Source organism: Mustela erminea, chromosome 8, assembly GCF_009829155.1.
Source record: "Mustela erminea isolate mMusErm1 chromosome 8, mMusErm1.Pri, whole genome shotgun sequence".
NCBI lineage: Eukaryota > Metazoa > Chordata > Mammalia > Carnivora > Mustelidae > Mustela > Mustela erminea.
The window spans coordinates 34,124,409-34,147,331 of record NC_045621.1 but is presented as its reverse complement, the minus strand read 5'-3'; the positions used below and the strand labels follow the sequence as shown (position 1 = coordinate 34,147,331).

Below are 22,923 nucleotides of genomic sequence, written 5' to 3'. Positions count from 1 at the left end.
TCCTAAATAAGACGTGATATTTGTATTGATCTCTGTAAGCTGAGGGTTGGGCACTGCTGAGGTTTTGGGATTCAAACAAAGCTCAATAAAAATCCAGAGAAAAGTCACAATCTACTCATCTCTTAACCCTTTGTTTCATTATCCAGAGTCTAGTAGGCAGAGGAGAATAAATTACACTAATTGCAATGAATTTTTTCTAAAACACTTTAGAGTTTGCCTTCTCCACAATTTCATACCTTTGCCTTCTATATAATTTCATACCAAGTATGGAAGAATGATAAAAAAGGAAGCCGTCCCCTATCTCCTGAGGAAGACTCTGTAGGTACTCTGATCACTATAAAGATATCTCCCCATCACTAAAAAAAAACAACCCAACAACCTCCATTACTGTTCATTTTTTTGTTAATCACAAAATGACATCTCTTCCCAAAATAAAATAAAATACCAGCTGCTGGAAAAGCAACATTTCCTTAAAAATGATCTATAAAATAACTTGTTTGACAAGTCATTTTTAGTTCTGTTTGTCATTTCTCCCCAAAACAAATACTATTTCAGTTGTGCATCAGAACAGGCATTTTAAAAAATTATATGTGACAATGTAACAACAAGCATCCTAGGGGGTCAAGAATCCCAGTAAGAAAATTCTTAAAGTCTCACGTCTTTCCATGCAATCCTGATTCTCTTCAAAAAGAGCTGGAGAGATCAGAGTTACAATTACCACGTCAACTAGCATGAAAAGAAGAGCTCTTTCTCTATGCATAGGGCAGTTAAGCACTATTGTTGGGCTAACCTCCCCAGAATCCTCAAACCAATAAGAAGCTGAAACCTTTTAGCATGTAAATGCAATGTTGAAAGTAAGATTGTTCTCTAGAGGAGAAATCAAACCATCTTAGAACAACAACAATAACAAAAAGAACAAAAAATATTTTAGAATGTAGCTCTTATTGACATCAAGTAGTTATCATTTTATCTTCATGATTCATGATTTCTTTTTCCATTTACCTTTAAACTAAAAGTTATGGCAGTTTCGCAGAAAGAGTGCATTTCCATGAAAAGAGTAAAAATGTAGTGGTTCCTTTGCCAAGAGAAAGAACTTTGAGGGTAGTTCCCTGAAAATATCTGGAAATTCATTAGTCAATTACATTTAAAAAACTAACATGCTATACCAGTTTATTTACTATTCCCTTGGGAAATCCATTGTCAGCACACCAAGTGAGTTCAAAGCAATTTGATTTACAAATGTTTCAAAACCTGCTATGCTCAAGGGACAGTTTCTCTGCTCTTAGAAGCCGGTTTAATAATTAAAACTAAAATCACCAGTTATTGCAACCTTTTGAATCTATTTGAATGTCAAAATTCTATCAGCCCTCATATAACTTTAACAACTTTAGGAGAAAGAGCAAAAATGTGTGCACATCAAGAAGATGAAACAGATTGATAAAGTAGGAAATTCACATTTGGGGGCCTGAGTACACTTGTCATTTGCAAATGCTCAAAGCTAACAGCTTTCTCAAAGCTAACAACAAAGCTAACTTGTTTCTTTCCCTGTGTTGCTTTCTACCCTAAAGGGAGGCAGAACCTTTTTGGACATGATGTCATGTCACTATTAATATAAGCATATTATGTAATAAAGATGAAGGTGATAATGATGATGGTAAAAGCAGTAATAGTAATAATAATACTAATTCTAACAACAATATTGTTAGGTCCTCCCAAAAATAGGGACCCCAATAATGGGTCCGTGATTAAAGGAATGAGACTGATACAAAGCGAAGGTCAAGCAAAGCTTTATTTCACGCCAAGCATCAAGAATCAGACCGACTGTCAGACATACCAGTTGGGGCTGCCCCTTACAGAGGACGACCCCTCCCTGCTTTCCAGACTAACTTTTATAGAGCAAAGGCCATGTGGTTCGGCCTGGCCACACAGAGGCGGCCAATGAAATTGTAACACACACAGGAAACTCTACAGTGATACTAGGTGACCAATTGAATTACAATTTACCCTAGTAGACATTTGATTTAGCCTATCACACCTTGGTTAGGATTGGTGCCAAAAGGATCCCAAAGAGCAGGGCCCATATTCCTTGGTAGCTAGGAGACCCTGTGTGCCCCCACTGATTGAATACCTCCACCTGGCCTGACCCACCCTTGTATCTGGACTTTGTTACCTGGGACTGGATTCCAGGACTTGTTTTTAGTAAGTTCCCCTGGGGGTAGGGGGCAGAGTCAATTTAAGTTTTACAACAAAATGGCAGTTCAACCGGGGTGGGGCTGCTCTGGCTAAATAAGCCCTTACAATATCAATTATAAGTTCTAAGCAGCAAAAATGTGTTGGCTACTCCACTAGCTGCTTCATATGTATTGTATCTTTACTCCTCTGATCAATACAAAAAGATGAATGTTGTTATTTCTAATTACCAAATGAATAAACTTAACCTTAAGAGTTAAGGGACTTTTTTGGGCACCTGGGTGGTTCAGTTGGTTTAAGCGACTGCCTTCAGCTCAGGTCCTGATTCTGGAGTCTAGGGATCGAGTCCCACATTGGGCTCTCAGCGCCACAGGGAGTCTGCTTCTCCCTCTGACCTTTTCCCTTCTCATGCTCTCTCTCACTCTCTCTTTCTCTCAAATAAAAAAACTTCAAAAAAAAAAAAAAAGAAAAAAAGAAAGAAAAGAAGAGAATTAAGGAACTTTTTTACTGGTCTCACTGAAGCTGGGAAAAATAGTAACCCCTCCCACTTTTTGTCTGTGTCCCAGGATTTTTCCACTACTCAATTATGCTCCCCTGTACCCCACCCCCAAACACAGTGTTACTCTAATTTGTCTTTTTACAATGAGATAACCATCTGCTGGTTTGTTGTCATACCCAAGAACAGAAAAAGTGCCTAGTGTGCATCAGTTAACAAACTAATTATCAATGTCTCTGTCATTGTAATAAGGTAGTAAGTGGATATTACCAATGTTAATAATTGAATCAACCCATCCTCGGGGCATTTTTTTTCTCTTCCAAATTACCAAGTATTAGGCAGGCCTACACCTACATGCTTTTTGTTTTGATTCTTAAATGATAGGACTAGAGCTTGTTAACTCTGCACTAAACTGCAAAGTGTCTGAGAGTGGATCATGTCGCTCTCGGAATCAAGATCACTAACTCCACTAACTCTGCACAATAGAGAGACCTCAAGGCAATTGTTCATTCACTGTGGTTAATCTGTGGTACTTGCTCTCCTCTGAATAAACACTTAAAAAAAAAAAAAATCTGTCCTCAAACTTAAATGCTTGTGTCTGTATAACTTTTAGAGTCTTATAAAAGTATTTCAAACTTCTAGAAAATTATGCTATCTCTCACCTACAAATGATCAAAAAGGAAACATTAATTCATACAAAAATCAACAGATCATTGGAAGCCTAATGGACATATCAAACTCAGTACATCCCAAATCCTTCTCACCAAACCCTTCGTCTGCTCTCCTTCCATCCTAGTTCATGGGAATGCCATGCTCCCACCTGGTTCTCAACCCCACATGGAACCTGTCACCACATTCCAGCCACTCTGCCTTCACAATGTATGTCCAATTCCACCACATCTCCCTGGTCCATCGGGTCCACACCAACATCTCCCTCCTCATAAATGTTTTGTTTTCATAGCCTCCCAACTGATGCTCCAGCTTCTGCCTCTAGCATGACCCTCCTTTTAATTACAGAAGTCAGATAGGGCATTTTTCCTCCCGAAACGCTATGATTTCTCATCTCACTTCATTTGAGTAAAAACCAGAGTCCTGACAGTGACATCCATATTCTGTCGAGATCCAACCTCATTCCTTCTGACCTCACTTGCCCCGTTCCAATCACACTCACCTCCAGTCAGTTCCTCCAATGTGCCAGAAAGGCTCCCACCCAAGACATCTTCTCTGGGTGTTTTCTCATCCTAGAACACAGCTTTTTCCCTCAAATGTGACTTGCTCTGTGAGCCTTTCCCTGGCCAATCTGTGTAAAATTGCCTTCTCCCCGGACCCCTGGCCTCCAATGCCCTGATTTACTTTTCTTCATAGACACATCACATTTTAAGTTACTCTATACTTCACTAGCTTATTGTCTATCTCCCTCATTCTACCCCCCCCAAGATTGTAAATCCCACAAAGGCAAATATTTTTATGACTTCGCCGCTTTATTCCAAGCATCTAGAACAATGCATGCTGTGAAATAGATGTTCAATAAATGCTTTTCAAAAAAATTCCCGTGGAAACAAAATACCTAAGCAACACACATACACGTCACCCTGATAGGAAATTAAGACGTCTCCTTGGTAATGCTCTTCATTGCTGAACAACCTCATTTCTTATTCAACCATCACGTTATGCTGAGTGGTATACTTAGCCTCAAATCAAAGACTAAAATGCAATTTACTAATTAAAATAATGAATTTTAAATGCTGGTCTTTATATTTAAAGCATCTTCCTTGTATATCCTATTGAAAGTGGTGTCTTAAAAAAAAAAAAGTAGTCTGCTTCCCCCCCCCCCCCCCCCCCGCTTCCTGGCTGGCTAGTTATAGTCATATTCTAGGACGGACATGGATATTTCTCATGTATTTCTAAATATAAGCGTTATTGAGAACAGCTTTTAACTAGAGACATGTATTTGAAGCAAAAATCCATTTTGGGAGGGGGGCTTGATTTTCCTTCTATCAAATCATGATTAAAATTAATTTCAAGGTGACCTATAAATTCATAATGAAGATGTTTTCTTCAGGCTAAGTCAGAGTTGGACAGAGCCTTGGAGCTATTTTATTAGCATACTCAGTCTCTAGCAGTTTCATTTGCTACATTAGACATGTTCTCTTAGCCATAATGCATTTTTAGTAGCTAAAAAATCCTCTGACTCATAGCCTTGCTCTGTAATAATTTCTTTCCCTTATCTGGGTTTTTGAACATTTCACAAAGGCCATGTTTAGTTAAAGATTGAGACTATCCTCTGAGGGCCAGAAGAGTATAAAAAAACAGCCCTGGGCTGAAAGCTATTGCCTAATTAATCTATAACCATCTCTAAATATTTAGCATTACTTCTAAAAAAAAAGATTACCTGAAATTTTCCAAACGGTATCTTTTCGATCATTCGGGTGGCCGTAGGTTTGGATGTTTGGAAGGTCTACTCTTTGCTGCAATTTCCTCAGCATTAGGAAAGCTTAATCCTCATGCCAACTGGCCCATGTGGGGTTATGTTCTGAAAGCCCTCCTTTTTCCAACATCTGTCTATTTATTTCAGATACGGAATACATACTAAGATTCTTAAAATCTACAGTTAGCGCCAGGTCTGGAATCTAATTCAGATGGAAACAACCACAAGCATAAATAGCTCCCAAGAAGATAGGTGAGGAGGAGAAGGAGGCTTATCTTAAATGAGCCATAAAGGCCCCTCTTTCTGTGGCTTCTAATCTGTCTCAGCAGGTGACTGAATGAAAAACTTAAAATCGTCTTCATTACAAATATGGAGGCAGTATAAGTTGTAAATAGATGAATGCTACTAATATTTGTGTTAATCATATTAGGACTGTGGTGACCCTTCCTGAAGATGGCAGACTAGAAGAACAGATAGCACTTTGATTTACACAGTGAACAGGCACAAGGGCCAGAATGGACCAATGTGATGTCCTTAGGCTAAGTGGAGAGAGTTAATATTAATGGGCATAAGTGTTGTCCCTAGATATATGCTCATTAATATTAACTTTCCCCACCAGCACTGAAAAACAAAACAAAACAAAACATGGAACACTTTCAATAAATCAATTTATTTAGGATCAGCCTTGTAGATTTGACTTCTGGCTCAATAAAGAGCAACCAGTGAGGGATGGAAAAGGTGAATTATTGAATTCTGTCTTCTGGTTGTATGGTTCAATGAATAAAAATCTCCCCATACATTTGGTGTTTAACCAAAATTACTCCATTATCTGGATATCTTGTTTATCTTTGAAAAAAAAGAGAGAGAGAGAGAAAATCTGGATGCATGATTTTAACATAAAAACAAGCCAAAGCAGCTTGAGGTTTCTTGAAATGATTAATACAAAAGTGATTGGAATTAATCACAAGCACAAGAGGAAGCTGAAATTAGAGAGGGTTATTAAGATACTGTCTGCTGTTTAATCTCACCCCCTTATCAACACATTAACCTTGTTTTCTCTGCCTGAGCACTGAGTCCTACAGCAAAATTAGGTCAGAAATTCACATCAGATCAGATCAGCTGATGCAGTCCAGCAAGACCCTGTCATGCTGCAGATTTGAATTTCATTCTAGATAGGATTATGGCTGAGGACTTTTTGAGTTTGTTTCCTGGGCTCTAAGCATAGGAGCTTTCGCTAACTGTAGAGTATTTCTACACTAGCTATAGAGTCTTTCTAAATATTTTAAGGCTAGATGTAGAATATTTTACATTTAGTCTTTTTAAGAGTTGACATAGTTCGGTTTCTGAACCCTGGTTCATTTAACTGTCCTTAACTCACCTGAGCAATGGTGTTTCAACCTCTGTTTTGATATACAAAGAGGGTATTTCATCTTTCTACATGCCTCCAATTTAAATAAACCCAATGAGATTATCTATTCATGACCAAAGTAGGTATTCATATGGCACTGAATGGATAGATCATTCACAAAAATGCACTTCAGCAAATGCTCTCTACTTCCATATAGTCTTGCCATAAATCATGAGTATGATTTCAGAAGCCATAACTACCTAGAGAGGATTTATGTAATGTTAACATTTCACTTATAATAAGAGTTCTCTGTGTAATTATGTCTTGATTAATCATTTAAAATATTAAGCAATTCAAAACCCTGGTATTAGAATCATTTGCTTTTAGATAACAATGTTTTAGAAAAAGAAGAATAAATACTTTCTTTATTTTTATTTTTATTTGTTTTTCCTCCATGGTTTAAAGGCCCTTTGTTTCTCTTTGACTAACAGAAATACTGAAACCTTCAAATATAAATAGCTTCCATGTATACATACTAATATGCAATTGCATGGATTTTTTTTTAAAGGAGCTCTAAGTAATCTAATTCCATTTCTTACTGTCACTTTTAAAGAGGAAATATAACCTCGTATAGGTCCCTTGAGGGCATCCACAGGGAACAGAGATGTTCCTAATCAGCCTAAGTAGTCCTTTGTGACAGAATCACTTTGCTCTAGTGGAGAGCTGTCTTACAGACTTGCAATGTTTGGGAGAATTTCACTAATGTAACATTTGTTTCATTAGAGAAAAAAAAAAAAAAAAGAAAGAAATCCAACCCAGTGGGGTAACAGAAAACACACTCAGAGAAACATGTACTGGGAACACATTTTCTTATTGCTTTTTATTAAAAGGATGTTGTCTATATTGTTTTCAAAATTCTGTGGCTAATAGTAAAAGTAGACAGTGTTGGGACAAGCTCCAGAATCCAGAGAGAAAAATTCACTTGAAAGGAAGCCTCAAACCTCAATGTGGTCTTGGTATACCAGATGCTCTTTTGATCGCCTCTCCTCCTCAGTGAATCCTAAATAAGTCTTTACCTATACATAGTGAACTTCCGAAACTGGCACACTCAGGCACTGCCTTTCCAACATGTCTGTGGCCAGATTCTGTTCTCTTTGGTAAGTTGCCTCCCTTAATGCCTGGTCCTGTGCTGCATCAGCGGTTCAACATCCCCATCATCCCTGTTTCTTAAACATCTCTTTTCACCCCTGCACATGACACACTAGGTTTCTGTAACCCCCCTCAAGTGAGCTCACTTGTTGGAAGCTGTAGGGTTTGAGTGTTTGTTTTCTTACAGGCTTTTTAATAAAAAATAAATCTCATTTAACAGTGCCTGCACAAAGCCATTAGGATTTAAAATAGCAGAAACGATGAGCTACTGAAATAATTTTTTCATTCTCCATTAACTTTTCTCCTTTCCGTCTTTCTTTCCCATTCTTTCTCATCAAATGTTATTTGGGGCTGCTAAAAAAAAAAAAAAAAAGCACTAACAGGATCACTGTTTTTATTTATTTAGAATTTTCCCCACGAGCCTTTTAATAAAATCCCATTTGAGAAACGGAAGTAAAGATACCAGAAAGTTAAGAGTGACAGGGGGCTCAAGTTAGTTTAAAAATAAGGAATTGGACTCAGAAAGCTTAAGTGACTTACAACACTGAGAAAGTGATGAGGATATTCTTTTTCTGAGAGCTCAGTGTTTTAAGCCTCCCAGCTTCAGCACAAAAGGCATTTCGGCACATATGTGATCCAGAAGGTCAATCATATGAAATCCTATTTCCATTTTTTAAGCAATCCTTGGCAGTCTGCACATTTCTGAAATTGCAACTGGCATATTTCACAGAGAATTATCATCAATGCCTTTTCAAGGTCAAACATGCCCCATCTTTAGATTTTCAGCATTTATATCCCATATATTAAATCATAGCATATATTTAAGAAGTCATTCAGCAGACATGTTAAAGAATTTTAATTGATTAAGCTGTGTTAACTAATGTCATATAGAATTTTGTTTACAACTGGACATAAATTACATGTTAAAAATATTAAAATATGTGTTAAATTTAGATGTGAGTATTCTGCTTTTGCTGCCAACCCTGAAACCCCAAAATGCTTGCATGACCAGAATCTTGCTAGGAGGTTTTAAAAAATATTAAAAGCATATTTTCTATTAAGAAAATTGAAGTAATTCCAAAAATGTACTACAAGAAAAGTAAAAGATCACTGTGCTTTCAATTGTCAGAATCCCAAAATACTGGTCACCATATTAACAAAATAAGGTTGATTAGATATTACAATGGACACTGAGAGGGGATAAATTAAGAGAATCACAGTCAGCCCTGGCACAGAGTCATGTGAGATCTTTGGACCCCTCTTCCTGTCTGATCATTGAATTTTTGGCTCTGCTGATATTTCTCTCTCAAACCCCAACCCCCAACAATATCCAGAGATCCATATATCCTCATGTTGTACATGGGCCATGCTTTTGGGGAAGAAAGACATTTAGAAGTCTTAACAATTTAGGAGGTTTTGCTAGCATTTTGTCCTTCCAAAGATATTTACACTTTAAATTAGGATTCCAGAAAAACATGTGGAGGCATGGGCCTGGGAAAGAGTGCATAGAGTTACTGATAGAGGGACACATAATCCTATCACATGAACAGCTAGAGAAGCAGTAACACAGCAGTGTTCGGAACAAGATGAACCAGGTTCAGGACCTTGTCCTGATGGTTAGTCATTCATTCAGTCTCATTCAGCCATCCTTACCTTGGGCCATCTTTTCTCCTATGATGGCTGAACAGTCTGTTTTTTTCTAAGATGCCTTACATCCTAACCCTTCCTGCCTACTCAAGTCCATAATCACAGTAATTTTTCCTTTTTGTTCCTAAGCCATTAGCATCTCCCGTTCTATTGTAACCATTCATATCAGCCGTTTAAATAAGCTAGTTTTCTCTCTTCTTAAAGGAAATACATAGAAAAACAAAGTACCAAAGACCCCACTTTCCACTGCAACCACTCTCCATATTTTTGAATTTCTTTAGGCTTTAAAGCCCTCAAAATAGTTCTCTATATTTTGCTTCACTTCCTTTCTTCCCACTCTCTCATGAATATAATCTCATTGGGTTTTGTCCCTAGCCCTTCACCAAAACTGTTCTTATCAATAACACCAATGTGGGAAGAGGCATCAACTCTCAGATTTGAACTTAGCTGATCCATTCATAAAAATCTATCTTCTTTAACCACCTTTCTGACTTCACTCTGAGTTATCACCTTCCTTCATGGTTTCCCCCCTCTCTCATGGCTGTTCTTCCTGGATTCTTCTACTGTTCCTATCATGTAAGCAGTCAGGTGCCCCAGGGAAGGGTCAGGGGTGCTTCTTCCAACCTTCCCTAATTTTAGATTCTAAGTGTACTCAACTAGACTCATGCCTTGAAATCTATAGACTATGATGACCCTCATATTTATACCTCTAGCTTCGATCTTACCATAAATCCTGGATCCAGATTCTCCACTTGAACATCCAAAAAGGCTCATAAAACTGGGATACCAAAGTTGAGCTTTTATTCCTTCAACAGTTAGCTCAAACTTCTCATCTTGTCTTTGCCATTTCATTAAATGAAAACATCATTCTTCTCATATTTCAGGCAAAAGACAAAGCAAAACACATATGCACACATGCACATAAAACAACAGCAAAACAAAGTTGAAAGCCATCTTTTTGTTTGTTTTTATTTTTCTCTTACTCAACTCTTCTATCTCATCAATTAGAAAATTTTGACGGTGCCGATAATTTGATCATTTTATGCCACCTTTTCTATTACCACCCAAGTCAAAGTCACCATCATTTCTCATCTGAATTACTGCAAAGGCTGTCTCTCTGGACTTCCTACACTTAGCCATACCCCAAACATCTATTCAACACAGAAGCAAGAGTAACCCCAATAAAAATGTTCAGTTAAAACAGGTCACATCTCTGCTCAAAAATCTTCAGCGAATTTTGTTTTCTCCTTCAGAATAAAACACAAAAGCTTATAAAGCTTTCCATTATCTGGTGGCCTTCTACCAGTCTAGACTTACATCCCCCCACTCCTTGCCTTGGTCACTGTGTGACACCCTGTCCTCTGCTTGGAACACATCAAACTTGCTATTCCCTCTGCCTAGAATTCTCTTCCTGCCAATAGCCATATACCTCACATTTTTGGCAGCACTTTTCCAATGTCTCAAACATCATTTAAGGAGCCTTCCCTGGGCTCTATTTTTATCTCCTTTACCAAGTTTGTTTTACCACCTGTTATATTTATTTATATATAATTATGTTTAGTGTTGTCGGTTCTCTTAGAATGTAGCTTCCTTATATCAGGAACTTTGTTTTATTCATTGCTGTCTTCTCAAGGTCTTGAACACTGCCTGGCACTTAGCAAAATTTTAAGATGTATTTCTCCAATCAATTAATACACTTAAGAGCAAATGTTTATTGAAAAATAGACCTGCTTTAGATCCTGCTGGAAGAACTGTATAGAAAAATGGGATCATTCTGCTCATGAAACTTACACTGTAGTTTGGATATCAGCAGTCATGGTGCCTATTACATTCATTGTTTGCCTCTGGCCTTGAATCATCTTGACCTCAGATGTGAGGAGTCCTATCTATCTGACCGGGATCAGTGTCATTTCTTATGACCAGGATTAAATCTCTTTGTCTAATCCTTATTTCAGGGAGGAGTCAGAATTCAATTTGAAGATCAGTCCACTGTCTTAATATCTTTAGATAGAACCCTTCTAAAGGTTGTTGATGAAAGACAGAAGTTAATAGCACAGTGATAAGCACACTTAAGTACTTTGAAAAGTCAAATGAAACTTCTGCAGATAATTCTATTTTTAAGGTTAAAGGAAAGAATGAATGATTGAGTTTTAGAAGACAATGTGGGTTATCATTTTTGTTAAGAATTTTAGAAAACCCAGTCTCATAAAAGCAAAATGCTTGCATACACACAGAAGTCCATCTGAATTACTTCCCAAGGGGAAAAATTGTCCTGAAGAAAGGGTATTTAGTATATTCTAGAGGGGAATCATCGATACCAACTAAAATTGGGTAGAAATAAAAAAATAACATAGTCGTCAACAATGTATTGGCTTAAATGTATGCAGTCATGACAATGTTTATCAAATATGTAACTTCACAAACCTCTTTATACCTGGTGATGCATAGATTTCCATTTTAATAGTCCAAAATAAAAAGATAACACTCTTTCAAAATAATTCTCTATAACAATTCCTTTTTTGGTTTCCAATTCTCTCTCTCTCTCAAACCTCTCATATAAAGTTATTTGTCATTAAATGATTAAAGTAGTGCATCCTTCTCTAGTTTCATTATAAGAATAAATAGTTCATTAAAATAATAATTTGTTTTCCCTAATATCATATTGTTTGTTCACAGGAGTAAGCAAAGTATTAATGTCCGATTAGATGAAAAATCCACCAAATATCCAAATAGCTTAACTAATATTATTTAGTATCCAGCTAATTAATATGGATTAATTTTCCAAATTTTGAATCATCACACTCAGTAAATAGACATTACTGAAGAAATAAGACTTTGTATAACACAATATGCCTCTACCAGTCCCCCTATTGTGCATGTGCGCACACACACACACACACACACACACACACACACAAACACATATGCCAGAAACACTTTGATGTTCTTTGGAAAATCAAAAGATGTATATCCTTCTTTGGGTTTCAGTGCCCCAGGAAATTTAACCTCAATTTGGAAGCTATAATCTGGCACTTATTTGCTTGTAGCTGTAGGTTTTGCAGTATAAAAGTCATTTCATTTCAACAAACCTGGGGCACTTGGTACCAGAAAAGATATGTAATAGTCATAAAACTGCATAGAGAGCACACTGAGGGTTCCCCCTGCCTTCAGAGACTCATTTGATTCTAATTATCGATGAGTCTTTTTATAATCTAAGAAGATGCACTATTATAAAGTAAGAACTATAAACAAAGACCATTAACTAAGGTGGAGTCTTTCGTCGAACATCGACTCTGAAAATGTTTATGTGTTCCCTTGGGCTTTTATCAAGAGGTTGTTTTGTATGAGCTTATATTAAAGAAAACTGAATTCTTTCCCAGTCCCAGATGTACTTCCATATGCACAACACCAGTAAATAACTTTTGTTAACTAAGGCAAGAGTCCTGTGAGTCGGGTGAATTGTGTTTCTGTTATAGTTCAGGTGCCAATTTCATGGTCTCACCCAGCCTAATTGTGGTAAATACACTTCCTGACCAGGTGACAATATCATAGGCTTTGCAGAACTGACCGATTTCCTTGTGTATGCAAGATTCAGAATATTTTGTTTATATTTACCGTTTTATTGCTTCTTCTTGTCTTCGGCGTTTTTCATTCTTCTCCTTCAAGTAGGCCAGGTTGGTTTCATTTCTCAAGCGGTCATTCTCTCGAGCAATGTCTGATGCATTCTGAATAACCAAGCCATCATAGGCCTTCATCCCCATATCCTCAATATATTGGAGAAATGTGTCCAAAGGGTCTTCCTCAGGATTAGAACTCATCATCTTGGAGGGTATCATGTAAAAAGGAACACTTCCTGTAAGATGAGAACACATTTTACCTTTATCAAAGGTGAAGATAAAAAGCAAGGCACTATATATTCACCCTAATATCTTGTCAGTCCAAAGCTCCAATAATTATGGTAGAATCCATTTAGAGAAAATGTCTCATTAGAAATTACAAACCATCAAGTGTATTTGAAGTAAATATTAAATGAATGTTGGTGGAGTAGTAAATACTCCCCTCAAACCAATAAAATTAGCACATCAAAGGCCAAATCTCTCAAAGGTAATATGAGCATACAAATATAGTGTGCCAACATCAATGCTTGGTTTATGTATTTAGCGTCATGATTTTGTTTCTCAGAAATGTGTTCTTATATCAATAAGATATATCAGATCCAAGCTTCATTTATTTCTAATTGCAATAAAGACTTCTCTGCTCAATTTCAAATAGAACGATATAATTATTTGGAACGAACTTTCTTATTGTGTGTGTTTTCCTTATAATTTTAAATTAAGATCTACAAACCTAATCCATTTGTGCAAAACATAAGCAGCAATCAAGGAAATACACATTTCTAATATAATATGTTTTGGAAATAATCCCTTTGTGATCCAACATTACTTCCCAAAATGGTGCTCCATCATGACTTCTTACTTAATGACTCAAATATCATAGGTCACCAAGATCACATTAATCCTCACCAGTCTGGTAATTCAAGCAGTGACAACTACAATTATCACTGCTGCATGAAGGTTTAAAAACCCAAACCATAGGACAAATTACTGAAAAACCAAAATCATATCAAAACACAACAAAGCATAAGAATTCCAACCAACACATATATGATGCTCACCTACAAAATGATGGAAATAATAACTTCTACCTCCTGCTGATGTAATGATTTAGAGAGGTGATGCTATAAAAAAATCAGTGTAGAGTTTAATAACAATAAGCATATAATAATGTTAGTTAACATTATCACAATAAAAGTACAGGTAGAAGATTGGCAGCAGTGGTAGTGTCAAATGTGTGTATGTGCATAGATAGATGGGTGATGGAAAACCATCAGGCAATGAAAATCAGGGTGCCCTGAAGTAGAAGAATCCAATGAATCATAGAAATCAATGAAACCAGGGGATAAAGAAATGGTGTCTTAATCAATCAAAAATAGAACTGAAGTTCAATTAATTAATTGCATACAAGATAAGTACTTTACCCTTTTAGCTTGATAAGGCTTACTATTCTCAATTGCATCTTCACTGTTGTATAAAAAACTAGTATAATTGTGTCAGATTGTAAAATCAAAAGCAAAATCATTAACAGAAAAAATGTTGGGCATTTAAAATTATAAATTACATTTATATGTTTTATTTTCTTTAAAAGGCTCAGAAAGACATTTTTAAAATATCAGCCGAACTATCTAAAGTAAATGTCCTAGACTTTCATTTTTGCCATTATAATTCATTTTCATTTTGATTTTTTCACAAGTATAATCATGTTCCATACCTGAATGGTAGCTATAGAAACTTTAATTCTTATCAGAGTTTATTAGCATTTCAGCTGTCAGTCAATTCATATGTTATTTGAGTCCCACTCTGAATTTAAAGATTTATTATCCAATCTGTAAGAAATTGTTGAAACTAGAAGATAGAAGTTGTTTGTTGACTCATGATTTCTTTTTTGTTATGTTAGGTTTTATTATGTTTGGTTTGGTTTTAAGCCATAATGGGATGGCAAACGAAATGATCTTATAATTCCAATTATCTAGCACAATTGAATTGTATTATAATATCAGTCCATGAGTGTAGATGCTCAAGTGGTGGACATATATAGAAATAAGAAATCACTGCGACAAACAACTACAATTTTCTGGAAAAAAAAATAATAAAGGAGCATGACTCTCAGAAGGCTGCAGCGTTACCATTATTGAGAATTTATTTCTACCAAACACTTCAGCACTAGATGTACCTGGATTTAAAAAAAAAAAAAAAAGATCTGTATAACTTTATGGCAATTAATTCTACCATAGTTAAGTGAGCCAAGTCAGTCTTACAAGGATTCTAGAGATAATGCCTCAGGGTGGAAGAGGAACATTCCCTCTTGGCCCTTGAGCAAAACTGAATATATCTCATTATGACAGGTACGACCCCCAAATTTGTGTTTCTTCCCTTAAACGTTCCTCCCATACAAATGACACCAGACATTCTTTATACAGCTTATGTATTCCAAATATTAGCAAGGTTAATTGGATCCTTTCGAAAATTAATTATTTCTCTAAGTGGTCTTTTCCAATCAGCTAGAGTTTAAATTGTGTTTATTCCAAGACAGTTTTAAACAATAATATCATAAAATATTTATACTATGGAAAGTTGTACCATAAGATTTTTTTTAAAGTTGAGGTAAAAATTTAAGGAACAAAAATCAACCATAAAACCTAGTAAAACTTACAGATGATGAAATCCTATGAATATGATAATCATGTTTGTCATCTAGTTCTAGGGAAGGATTTGACTTTACAATTGTTCACTTATTCAAGTAAAATAAAATAAAATTTTATTTTATTTATTTATTTGAGAGAGAGAGAAAGAGCACGTACAGGGGGAATGGCAGGCAGAGGGAGATGAAGACTCTCCTCTGGGCTCCTTGCTCAGTGTGGGGTGCTGGACCCCAGGACTCTGGGATCATGCCATGAGCCAAAGGCAGACCCTTAACTGACTGAGCCATCCAGGCACCCCTATTCAAATATTTCTTGAGCAGCTATTATGAACCAGGCATTGATACGGCAAAACTGTGTCCTTCTAGACAATCACATTGCAGTGCGTAAGCATGATAAATAAAAAATCACAATGCAGTGTGACAAGGGCACTGATTCAGATGGCAGTCGTAGCTTTCATTGGTTCCTCATGATTTATGGTCACCATTTTTGAGGATGAACAAAGAACATTTTTTGACAATCATATGACAATTATATCTAGCCTTCAAAAATAAATATAAACAATGGGCTTGAACTCTACCCCTATTTAAGCATCACACTTTTCTGCTCTCTTGTCCAAAAGGTAGTTTGTAATGGGGGGCAGGGCAGAGGACAGTTAGGTAGTCCTGAAGAGCATAACATAACTGAGCAGTATGTCCTGAAAATCCCAATGAAAGGAACCCTAGGTCTCTGGCTTTGTGTAATTTAATGAAATCCTCTAAAGCTTTAGTTTCCATGTTTCTGCAATGGTGATTGGAATGATACTTACACTGTTGGAATTTCAGTCAGAAAATTCACATTCAAGAAATGTGAGCATAATCATTAGTACCTAACATTGCTATTAGATAGTTTTTACAATTCTTAACCATGACCAAGATGATGTTTAGTAATCCCTCCTTGATTCCTTGATAAACAATTTTTTTTTTTTTAACTTTGGAACATAAGTGAATAGAATGTTCAGTGCAGTTCAATGTTCTTAGTCACAGATGTGCAAATGGAGTCATGGAAGGCATTCATAGACTTGCCTCTACCGAAATGCGTGCAAACAGATGGCTTATCCATTCTGTCCCATTTTCTACACCTAGGAAATAAGGGAATTGGCACAGAAGAAACATGAAGCTCAAGCACTCTGTCTCCACCCTTCCAAGCCAAAGGATGTTTCTCAGTCACCTGAACTCTGAATGAAGGGATTCATTCTTTCACTCCTCACTAAAGGAAGGTTAGGCCTCACTAAAGAAAAGTGAACTTGATGTGAAGTGTCTGTCTTATTACACCTGCTACAATTTCTGTGTAGTGAGAACCCACAGTCAGGTATGATCATAAATCTGTTTGTCTTTCAGAAATTTATAGTTATGGCTAAGATAGATACTGAATAAGGTATGCTCTATACCACTAAAAACTTGGCTTCATTTTGACTGCTGGGTATTAAATCAAATTCATTTCTGGCCCCTGAACGACAATCCTGTATGCAAGTATTTTGTAAAGGCTTGTCTTGAGCACCTAATTCCTAATGTTGGCATCTTAGGGAGACCACAGTTAAAAAGCAAAAGAACCCTTCTCCTTTAGGTAGCATATGTAGCCCTACTGTGATAAGAAAGAGATTCTTATTAGACCTCAAATGACTGCATGGTACATTTGTGACAACAAAGTGACCAAGGTTGAAGGGAGCTTTTGGTTTTGCATTTTTCTAGTTATCCCCTTTATTTGAATTAGTATATGTCTACAGCCATTTTTGCTCCTAACAATTTAGACATTTTAGCCCCCCCTAGAGCATTAGTTGAAAACTGACATATTTGGTCTTCATTTACAAGGTAGATAGGTTTTAATAAGAATGTATGAGATGGACTCAAAGAGTGTAAGATTTGTATGTGTTTTCTTTCTCTTGGAAGTTGTGGCTAATATTGAAAATCTGTGTTAGGACTGTCCTGGGAAAGCACTTAAAATGACCTGAAATCAGAATCCCCATACAAATCAGACAGCTTCACATCTTCACTTTATGTCTTTCTTCTACTGCTGTATTGTGCATTCATAAAACCCTCCTTTTGTTTGATTTTTGGATTACTGTATTTAAAATCATTGCCATTCTAATAAAAGCTACAGATGTTGACTTAAACACAACTGGATAGTTAATTGTTCATCTTTATTTTATTCTTTCACTCTTGTAACTTATTCCCTGTAGACCACACCCTTCACAAAGACTATTTTATATAATATTGTGATCTTTCCTAAAATTTCACTCTATTCAGCTAAGATGCACCAATTTAAACTGGTGAGATTCTGGTCCATATTTAAAATACAAGCATTTCACCTTGTATTGAATTAACTATGTCTTTATTTTCTTTTGTGTAAAACCATCACTGTACCTTATCCATGCTGAGCCTAGAGCTGAAAATAGCATTACACTTCTTTACAATGTTTCCACTGAAATAAAACTATATATTACACATACAAAGGTATCCAAATGGAATCCATAGAAACATAAAAACCCACTTCTTTTTTTTCTTTCTGTCACCATTACTTGCATCCAAGGAACCCAAGAAGCTGAGACACTACATGACTTTCAACGTTAAAGTGAAAAAAAAAAATAGAGCACATTTTTGAGAATTAAGTGTTTCCAAAAACTTTAAGAACATGTATTTATGTAGATTTACCTTGTAAATTAAGGAATCAATTTTTTGTAGCCTCAGTTTACCAGAAGATATTTAATGTGACACTACACTGACTGGTGTTAAGATTGGGTTCCCATGGTATAGAAGGTATTTAATTAATTACAGGCTGTTGTTGAAGGGTCAGATAAAAATTAAGCATGCCATCTTATTATACATGCTAAAGTATTTCTCTTTTCTTAAAATCCCCGAACAAATTCCTTCTTTAGTGTAACTTCATGTGCTGAGACATCGGTCACTCTGGTTCTACAAGGACTGGCTCAAGTGGGTGTGTTCACTTACTTACCAGGCAGAGCTTTCTGATGGATCATTGGCCACCATTTACCAAAAGTGGGGTTCTACTCTGTTAGTATCATCTGAATGAATTAGCCCACTGGCCCTTGTGTGGGCCTGTTCTTTCTCTTCTTAAACTGTTTATTCAGAATTCCTGAGATAGAACTGTTTTCCATCTAAAACTTTGGTTTTCTAAGATTTAAAGTTGTGAAAACTCCTTTAATCCATATATTGGCCATATCTACTGACTGATAGAGGAAGAAAAAGCAGCTGTTTGGGATAGAACTGTTCTCCAGTTCTTGAAGTTAAGAAGCTTACATTTTAGGTAACAGTTAACCCTATAAGATAATGTTATAGCTAGAATAATGTAATGTTTATCTTTTGTTATTATTATAATTGTGGGTTTTTTTTTTTTGACTGAAAAAATACATATAAGGGAATAAATTTTCTGGTAGATAGATTAGGCATTTTACCTTCATTTCACATTTATGTATTTCATTTCATTTGCACAAGGAAAGCTGTTCCAGGCTCCTTTCTTTAGTTATTTCTGAGGTTTTTCACACCACACCTGTCTCAACGCTGTGAGGAAGTTATTAGAATTGGAGCTATTAAAATTTGATTTTCCCTCCTACTCCAGTCATTGCATCTCCCCCAAGTTAGAGAATTCTATTTTGTCCAGCAGGATCAACTTATTCAGGTAAGTTTCCCAAGGAAATTTGAACTATTTTGCTGTTGTTGTTCAAGAGGAGGAAAAAGATCTCTTCCATTTTCTGCATGTACTCAGACCAATTTGAAAACACATTGTGACAAAATATAAGTATTTAAATAATCAGGCTTCATATGCATATGTAAAATATGTATGCAAATTAATTTCTAAAATTTGCTGACTTCACATAGGATCAAATCAACACAAGATTGCCTGGTTATAATTCGTAACCTGTGCAAACCCCATCACAATTGTTTCTTCTGATAATGTGTCAAAAATAAATAATCATTTCACTTTGATTATGCTTAAAATCCTACGCTCAACCCCACAAATGGTCACACTCATTTTCTTATTCTCACTTTCATCAAAATGCAGCTGTTCTGCCCAAAATGGGAAATGTTAGAGTTAAAACCACGAGAGCTTGTTCAAGTGACTACAAAGACACTGATTGCTTTTTTCTCAGAAAGCAGATTACTTTGTTGAGTTTTTCTCGACTCTCTCCCTTCCCAAAACGAGTAAAATAGGCATAGATTATGTTAATGGAGTAGCATCATAAATCGGACACTGGCCCCCAACTCCCAGGTTGTCATGGTGCTATTTGTCTGTGTTCTAAAGAGATAGCACATTTCCAGTAATATTAAGGACTCATAAAAAATGTCAATGGCTGAGGTACTTTTCTGAGCCTTTGGCCAAATGTTTCCAGACGCTTACAAGGCAGTATTTGCAAAGTAGATATAGTCAGTATGATAAATTGCTGACTGGAGCTGCAATGGAAACCATCTAATTGAATTGAGAGGGTATGACTTTTTTTTTTTTTTTTTTTTTGTAACAATAGGCAGCCTTCTTTTCTTTAGGATTTTTGCACTTCTCTTTCTAAACTTTGCAAATGCCTCAAGTCCTTGGGCTTCTCAATAGTTCCTTGTGAAGTTATGGTATTTTCTTTCAGGTCAGTTTTCACTGATTTCCTAAACTGTCAATGTCCTTCAGAGTCCCCTTCTTTGCTGAGTTGGCAAACATATGTTGCAATTTCCACAGAGAAGTAAAATAATTTTGGTATTTCTGGCTCATGTATTCTCATGTTAATCTGTTTACCAATTGACAATATAGAAAAGAACTTGGAACATTGTTTAACATGTGAAGAATTAAGACAGGAGTTAATTTTCACTCTTGCTCTAAAGTAATTCTTTCATACTACTTGGTTATAAATTTTTGCATGTTAAAATGACTAAGACTACACTGTGTAACTTCTTACACTGGATTCCCTTTTTGGGGGCTATGTTTTAAAAAAAAAGATATAGTCCTATGGTACCAAAACAACTTTAGAATTTACTAATAAGAAGGAAAACATTATTTCATGTAATAGTTCTTCCAGCTAGGGAAGACAAATTTCTTGTATTTAAAATATTTCTGGTTCTCGGAAAAATTAAAATGGAGACACCCAACAAAATAAGTGTGTGTCCCAAGTGAAACAAGTCTTCTTAAAGTTCTACAGAAAATATTTGTTGTGATGAGACTAAGGAAACCTTCCTGATATAGAGTGATATTAAAATACATGTTTCTCAAAGAGGTTTATGTCTACTCAGTTAGGAAGAAGCTTTGGTGTATGTCTGATAGTTGGGTTTTTGTTTGTTTGTTTGTTTGTTTGTTTGTTTAAAATGCAAGATTAGACTGACACAAATGTGCTGAGAGACTGTTGTAAAATATTTATGGTATGGAATAGCAGATAAATAGCTAGCATGCACAACGTGAATACCAATTAACAACCTGGAAAATATTTTCAATGCATTTAATAATTTCACATGGCTTATTTTACCAATGAAAATTTAGTTTAACCATTTCTGTGATAATGTAACTAAGTGAGTAAGAGGGTACAAAATAGCCTGAGGCTTATTAAAGCCTTGGATGCCTTCGCTGTGGCTTTATTTCTGTTCCACCTAATAAGACATGCAAACTTCAGCATTAAGTATCCCCAGATAAAATTCATTCCATTTCATAGCTAGATTGCTTGGTATATTTAGTGCTGGATTCAATTAGCATGCTTAGAGAATCTGAAAAATGAGATACATACCAAAATTTAAGTCTCCAGGGAGAGCTAAGTGCAATAATCAGAAGGTGACTTGTGTCTGTCAGAGCCCTCTCTCGCGGTTGATCTCAGGGCAGTTCTGTAGGAGTAATCCAGCACCATAAGAAACAGACTTGTAGTTCAGCTCAGTTTTTCTTCAATTAAAGTGCATTGTATCTGGATGGGAAAAGTGTCCATTCCCAGATTCTTCATCACTAGAGATCAGAGCATTCTTGATGTTCTTCCTATCAGATAAAATGGCCTTTAAAGTTTGCTAGGAAGATACGGTGGCAGAAGACAGGTGCTTGCTTCCTTAAATCGACATTCAGAGAAAAGAGGGCATAGCTAATGGGTGGGGATGAATACACAGCCCCTCTCCTTCCAGGTCCAGCAGGAAAGAAATTGAATGATTTTACCCACTTTGCTACACAGATGATTACAAGACTCGAAGCAATCACCCAGGCTGGCTAAGGTGCCTCATTTGATTATATTCTGTGAAGACAAAAATAAATGAAAACAAAAAATCAGAAGCATCCTCTCTAAATGTCTCCTTTCAGCCAAAAAGATGCTCTTTCTCATTGCCACTTACATACAGAAGGTTTGGAGCAGCCTAGCTTGTGGCATCGTCCCTCCCCCGTGACAACCAGCTCTCTCTCCCATTCTCTCTCTTTCCCCTCCCTCCCTCCCTCCCTGCCCCTGACTCCCTCCCTTCCTGCTTCTCTCTCTCCTCTCCAGCTGCCTTAGTCTGTTGATGCTGCTGCTGATTAATCAGGGATTCTGAAACAAAGAACCTACCTTCTGAAATAAGCAGTAATCTTTCTTCTCTGTTTCTGCAATCCGTCTGCATTGAACGGCAAAGCTGCCAGCATTCTAGCACCTTGGATAGTTCCTGCTCACTAGGCCCATTGGAAACGGGAGGAGAAGGAACTGAAGAAATGACAAGAAACCCGAAAGCAGCATCGTTCTACTTCGGATTTCGCCTCCCTGGGGCCTCCCATCCTCATTAAAGTCCTCACATCTAAGGCAACAGAATCTCTCTCTTTTATCTGTCTGAACTGAAGCCTGATTAGTAAATAATAAAACAAAAAGAGGATAAAGAAACCCCTTCATTGATATCCACTACAACACAAATTCAATCTTTATGGAGAAGAAAAATAGAAATCCATCCAAAATAAATGTTCCTACTACAGAGGGTGTTTCAGTGATAAGCTTTTCACCCCTGGCATGGCTAATGAAAATGAGCAACAACTTAAATGGAACATCGGGATCTCAGTTTGATACCCTTATTTGATATCAATTTTGCCTCCACCCTCCCTGCATAGCTGAGCCAGGCACACAATTACTGCTGACGTACTTCGGGCTGCTGCTTGGGGAAAGAGGGGAGGAGCCTTTTAACCTCATCAAAACAGCTTCATGCCACCTGCTCCCATGGCATGAGAACAAAACTAACCCACTTAGAAACAACATGCACGGCACACACGTATGTTGAATAAAGATTGCAGGCGGAGAGCGAGCTATTTTTTTTTTTAATAAAAATAAGATGTGGATTAACTCTGGTGTGTGTCTCACTGACTCCTATAGACACACTGTTGAAATTATTTAAAGTCATCCTATTTCCTACATTTACTGAGGACTCTCCTCATTCCATTCTTAAAAGCCTGCT

The 22,923-nt window shown here is 36.5% G+C and overlaps 1 protein-coding gene across 6 annotated transcripts in view; it reads right to left on the bottom strand.

Annotated features, from left to right (window-relative positions):
* NYAP2 (neuronal tyrosine-phosphorylated phosphoinositide-3-kinase adaptor 2) overlaps positions 1 to 22,581 on the bottom strand; it is a 313,460-nt gene extending 290,879 nt beyond the window's left edge. For 3 of the 6 annotated variants that reach the window (XM_032355000.1, XM_032354999.1, XM_032355002.1), the window contains exons 1-2: positions 21,267 to 21,901; positions 12,874 to 13,111 (exon numbers count right to left, since the gene is read on the bottom strand). In XM_032355000.1, coding sequence (XP_032210891.1) covers positions 12,874 to 13,094 — 221 coding nt within the window. In that variant the 5' untranslated portion in view covers positions 13,095 to 13,111; positions 21,267 to 21,901. Of the gene's footprint in view, positions 1 to 12,873; positions 13,112 to 21,266; positions 21,902 to 22,055 lie in introns of those variants that run through there. The other 3 variants (XM_032354996.1, XM_032354997.1, XM_032354998.1) reach the window with 3 other exon arrangements.
* Positions 22,582 to 22,923: the final 342 nt, after the last annotated feature.